This window comes from Helobdella robusta (assembly GCF_000326865.2).
Source record: "Helobdella robusta unplaced genomic scaffold HELROscaffold_58, whole genome shotgun sequence".
NCBI classification, from domain to species: Eukaryota; Metazoa; Annelida; class Clitellata; order Rhynchobdellida; family Glossiphoniidae; genus Helobdella; species Helobdella robusta.
Genome location: NW_008705317.1, coordinates 564,335 through 570,747, shown reverse-complemented (window position 1 = coordinate 570,747; position 6,413 = coordinate 564,335). Strand labels below are relative to the sequence as shown.

Sequence of the window (6,413 nt, the reverse complement as noted above, 5' to 3'; positions counted from 1 at the left end):
AGAATTTATAGATTATTGTAAAAATATATATATATATATACCACACCTCTGAAAGTGTTATTGTTTAATAAAGATTTTATATATTCTAGCATGACAAGTATGATTGCAGTTGAGTCTATCCAACAAATTTTCCAACTGATACCTTTCCATACAGCTTCTTGCTTGGTACCATGCATTCCACGTCCTGGGATGTCATCTCTTTCCATAGTTTATTTATTAGCACACCAAACAGACAAACATTAAAAATGATGTACCCCTGAGATTGAAGAAAACATATTTAGGAACTTCTACTTGATTTTTTCTTCTAAACTCTTAAACATATTTTTCGTTTGCATAATAGTTTTTTTTATTTCATGTGTATACCAAACACCATTTTGTTAATGATTTCACATCATCGAAACTCCACCCATCGCTAACTTGTTTGCTGTTGTTAATTTTACATTTTTTTACCCGCCAAACTTTTCTAAACATCACTCACAATCCGGCTCACTGGATGATGCATCACGATACGTGGAACACATGTTGCACTAGAGAACAACATTGGAAAAATACAGTGCATGTCCGTTCTTAAATACACTGTCAAAATGATGAATCACATAGGTTGTTCGGCCGACCAGATGGATTAAATCAAACTGGTTGCAGAGACGTGCTGCGTGATAAGGTTGATAGCAACCAAGACACTGTATACTATTTTGAAATTTTGTCTCAGGCAACATTTATCTCTAGCGGACCAGTAGAATACACTCAACATGTGTTTTTCATTACAAAAATTTGCAATGTATGATGATACATTCTTGTGGAAACTAACTGGCGTTAAGTAATTGTGGTTTGGTTGCAGAGAATGAGAGGAATGTGAAATATATACAACAAAATGCATTAATATGTTTGTTCATCTCAGCTGAAAATAATTTCTTTCAAGATTTCTGCCACTTGCTGAGTCGTTTTAAAAATGAAACTTGAAACTTTTTTTTATTCCCTTGTTTTTGAAATATATTTCTCCACAAATACAAAACTTAAAAATTATTTAGACAGACAAACCTAATAAAGTTTATTAGTTAAACTTTCGCATTAGAAAGTGAACCGAAGGTTTTGAAGCTTTAACAACTTAACTAGTATAATAAAACTAATAAAGAAAAAATAATTACGCAGATCCTGTTTGAATATGAATAGAGAGGTTTTTAATGTTGTCGCTTCATTCTTCACATTTAACTTATTAACAGTCGCATGGACGTATCTATCCATTACGCTAACGAACCAGAATAAGTCTGCAACCACTAAAGACAGATGATCCAGTAACAAAATAACTAATTAAAATGCATGCAAGTGCAAGTAGGTACTTATGAATCACATCCATTATTACATGCACGATAAACAAACAAGTCAAAGGCATGCTTATAAAAATTCGCTGTTTCACAAATCAAATGGGATTCATAATTTCTATGTAAACTTAATTCTTTATAAGCGAAAAAATTCATTCCAAATTCACAATAAAATAAAATAATTCAATAGCGACCGGTTAATTGGATTTTCAGACAAATAAACATTACGATAACAATAGAAACAAAAATAATTCGCCAAATATTAAAATAAATAAATGTTAATACTCCTAAGATTTACTGAATTCAAATCATGACCGGACACATTGCACAACCTTATCAAGCTTTATAATTCCATTGCAAAATTTGCTAATAATCAATATATGATACATTCTTATGCAAAGTAGATAACGTTAAGTAACTTTGCTTGGTTGAAGAGAATGCAGTTTATCAGTCTTATCTTGTCATGCAAAATAATGGGCAACATTATGAATGGCCGATAGATTGTACGCAAAATTTACCTATCCGTTAAATATAAAAACATTAAAAAATTGTAGATAATTTGGCCAAAATTACCGGATGATGCCGAAACTGAAAAACTCCCTCCCGACGGTTAATTATAATGCAAGCATGCTCACAAATGGCGAAAAAGTAAATGACGGATATTAAATAATATGTAACAACAATCGTTCTCCGAGTAAGCAACAGACAGATACAATTCCAATGATGAAATTCTAGAGTCAGGGAACTAATTCAAGTATTTTCCGAAAACGGTGAATCTAGGTTTTCTCATTCTTTTTTTGTCTGTTTCTCTCTTTTTTTTCTTTTTTTCTTATTTTCTCTTACTTTTACGCTTTCACATCTTCTTTCTCTTTCACACTCTTTCTCTCTTTTTGTTCATTCTTTTTTTCTCTCTCTCTTTCTCTCTCTCTCTCTTTCTCTCTCTCTCTCTTTCTCTCTCTCTCTCTCTCTTTCTCTCTCTCCGGACATTGTCAAGATTTAAGTAACATCCGTACAGCCTGCCGTTCAAGAGATACACCAGACAGACACTTTGGAAATATAAAAAGAAAACAATTAAAAAAAATGTACTAAATCATTGTCCATATGCATACGTAAACAGTATAAATATATGAATATTAATAATAATGAATGTACAAATGTACTTGCTGAATACAATTAACGAAAACTAATTTCTCCAATGTGATAATAAAACAGATATTCAAAGTTATATAATATTATTTACAAGCCTGCTTAGTTGGCTAATGAAGAAAGAGAAAAAAAACTAATCAGAGCAGACTCGGACGTAACAATTATAATAATGTCAATAAAATTATTATAAATTATAACAATAATACACCGGTAATAATTAACAATAGTAATAATAATAATTAAAGATGTCGATAAAAAACTTATAAGATAACATAATCATCTGACAAACAATGGCAATGTTTTAAACAGCTAAACTGATTAGGATAATATGCTCCACAGGGTTGTTCAATTTAGTAAATAACATCCTGAATGGCTGGCAAGCCACAAAAATAGACATTCAAATTATAAAGACGATGATGGTGATGATGATGGTGAAGATGATGATGACGACGACGATGATGAGGATGGTGACCATAATGATGATGACCACGATGACGATGATGTGGTGATTAAGATAGGCTGTTAGTAGTGATGATGGTGTTGATATAGAGCGGACGCAGCATACATTATAATAAATTGTAATAAATTATTATAAAACGGTGAATCATTCCAGACAGAGCACGACGCCTAGCAATTTGTACAAAGAACAAAAAAGAACATCACATCATTTACACTTCATATTATTAATCGCAATTCCAATACAAATCAAAGACCAATTAATTAGGCTTCTACATGAAATTCTGTCGTTGAATTGGAAAACATTATTGCTTAACAGTTTTTTATATTTTTAAAATTCGGTTTCATGTTTGTTTAAGATTTTTATTTGCTCCAAATTATTTGATTAATTTAATATTCAAAATTTCAATAGAAGCCTAATTTGGTCTCCAAATTTTCAGCAATTCAAATGGCATTCCATAAAAATTATTTGTCAGATCGTACAAGAATAACAAACTAGGACAAATCAGATTATAAGGGATGACAAACGATAAAATATTGTTACAGTTATGATTAATAGTTTCAATAAAAATAACAATTATTACAATAAATAAGAAAAATTATATTTAATAATAATAATAATAAAAATAATAATAAACAAGTTGCCCATGCTCATTCCAGTGCTTGAATAAAATTTCAAACAGACCAGGCCAGGCTAACAACATTACGATAGCATTAAGTCACCTGTTTTTTTTTTAAATTTGCCTCCCTCTGAGAATATTTTGATCACATGTCACATCTGAAATGCTTCTATCAGTGGAATGCATTTAAAAGTTCATTTTTATATGAGATGTGGCTACGCGTGTGTGTGTGTGTGTGTGTGTGTGTGTGTGTGTGTGTGTGTGTGTGTGTGTGTGCTGTTTTAAATTTTAAATGGTGATTTTGATTTGGTTGAGCAATTTGATCAGTGATGTACAGGAATGGTTTGTCCTGTTGTTGTTTTTCGCATTGCATCTATCATTAACCATTAAAATGAGTTAATTTACAATTATTTATTTTTTAATTTATTTATTATTCTAATTTTTAAAGATTGTTGAAACGATTTGAAAAACTGAAACACGAACCTTGGAGCCCCTTTCGTTGAAAATAATTTCCACGTCCGTTATGACTCCGAAAGGCTGTGGAAGAAAAGATTTTAAAAGACTGAAATTGTGGAAATTCTAAATATTTAACGATAAATATCAAATTATTTAGATGCAATTTAGGTTATAATAATAACTTGTTGAAGAACTAAAAGCCTACGAACCAGACGTCAACTAATATTAAGTAACTAAGTTATAAACAAAAATCGTCTAACACAAGTGAATTGAATAAACATAAAATTGAACGTTAAAATAGCTGAACTTAGATCGCGCTCTTTAAAAACATCGACAGTAAATTTGAATTACTGACTTCTAGCAAAGTTCTCAGATCAGTCTCCCTGAACCTGAAGGGAATATTTGAGATGTGCAGCCGCTTAGGACCTGCCTCTGAATGCGTCAACAGTTCCTTCCTCTGCAAAGAAAAATGAACAATCTTTCAACAAAATCCGTCACTCTATTGAAAATTCAATCCACAGAAATATTATTTCTTATCGTAAAATTATTTGTAATTTTTGGAATAAGCTTAAACATCAGAAATTTAGAAAAGTTAATGTAATTTCATCTTTGGCCCATCTTCTCAAAGTAATTGACTTACGGGATAATCGACGGGTACAAGAGCGAGCGAATCAGCAGACGATTGAGAGGCTGTTGAAATTGCGGCGTCTGACGTTGTTGACTCGTCTGCCACATTATTTTTCAGGACAGACGTGACACCTGGAGAGGGAAGTAGATGAGCGGCAGCCGCTAAGCTCTGCTGCTGGTAGCTGGGCAGAGCTGTTGCCTGGAAAACTGCTGGTGTAGCAACTCGTTGGAAGCCAGGATCGATAACAGCAGTTGCGTGTTGGGAAAGTTGTAGCTGCGGTAGTTGAAAACCTGTCGGCAGTGCTTGCTGTCCAGCTAACAATTGCTGTGGGGACGGAACAAATTGAGAACGGCTTTTAACTTATAATTTTTATTTTCATTTTGAAGGACGCAAACATGCGTATGAACGTAAATTCAAACAGATAATAAAGATGATTATATAACGAGAAGAATCTTTATAAATAATTCACAAATAAAAATATTGTTTATTCCGAAAATAATAATAAAAAACAGTTTCAAAATTATGAAAATCATTATCATTATTAAAAAACGAAAACCACAAAGACGATTAATCAAAGGGATAGATTAAAATACTGACTTCAACCGACCACGAGACTGCCAATCAATTAATTAGTTACCTCTAATCAAATCAACCGAACAGTTTATTACCTACAACTTAAGCTATAGACCTGGAAACAGGCTTTGATATAACATGACATATCAATAAACTCACTCTCAACATGAAGTACTTCAATCGTACAAAGCTACATAGATTAGATCATGCAACCAAAATTTTAAAAATTTAGATTCTGACAGTTTATAAGAAAAATTTTTATAATTTGGATATTTTATTTTTCAAAAATATGTATCAATCTTTTAAGAAATTGTAAAAATTAAGCTTCAAAATAAATAATTCGTAAAATTCTTGAAATAGTAATAAAATGCTTTTTACAAAATTAAATTCTTTTAAATTCAGTGTGGCATAGTTTAGGTAGGTAGTATAGGTAGACAAAAATATGCAAGATTCATATTAAAGATTCTGTTTCCGATTTTAACATCATGATTTTCACATCACATCAAAATGACTACCTACCATATTTTATAACCGAAAACTTACCTCGTTATAACAATAATAATATTTGTTATTATGGATAATTAAAAATATAATTATGAATAAAAACATAAATACTGTATTTTGTACAAATCAGAACCATTTAGCGACAACACGCTTGAATGGAAAATTTTATAAAACTATGGGAAAGAGATTGGATCGGATAGTGTGAGTTTATCCGACAATTTAGTTGCAAACCCAAAATGAATAAAAAAAAGCACAGCCCCGCCGGTTAGCAAATAACTTTATAAAAATTCACGAAAACCACAGAAAGTTTCAGAAATGTCAGATTGAAATTATTTACGGCTGATCATAAAAAATTTACTCAGAAAATACGAAATAATTTAAAAGGACTAGATGGAAACTACTTAAGTCACAAAGTTCCTTATAGTCAAGAAAATTTGCTAAATATTTCTTTCCGTCGAAATATATTACAAAGAACAGACTCCAAATTAATGAGGCCCTCTTTCCTTTAACGAATATTTCCTTCACCCATCACCAACTTACTTCTAATTAAAATATTTTTAAAATATATAATGAAAAAATAGATAACAATAAATAAATAAACAAAATAAAGGTTCATACCAGCTGCGTCACTGGAAGTTTGCCATCAGAAGATACCCAAACCATAAGAGACATCTTCAGTGTATATTATACGGTATATATATATATATATAT

The 6,413-nt window shown here is 31.1% G+C and overlaps 1 protein-coding gene across 1 annotated transcript in view; it reads right to left on the bottom strand.

The window, feature by feature from the left end:
- Nucleotides 1–4,439, bottom strand: part of HELRODRAFT_87505 (hypothetical protein) — a gene marked incomplete at both ends in the record, with an annotated part of 6,647 nt that extends 2,208 nt beyond the window's left edge. The window contains 2 exons of the mRNA XM_009028722.1: nt 4,025–4,078; nt 4,353–4,439. Of these exons, the coding sequence (XP_009026970.1) occupies nt 4,025–4,078; nt 4,353–4,439 (141 nt within the window). The remainder of the gene's footprint in view (nt 1–4,024; nt 4,079–4,352) is intronic.
- Nucleotides 4,440–6,413: the final 1,974 nt, after the last annotated feature.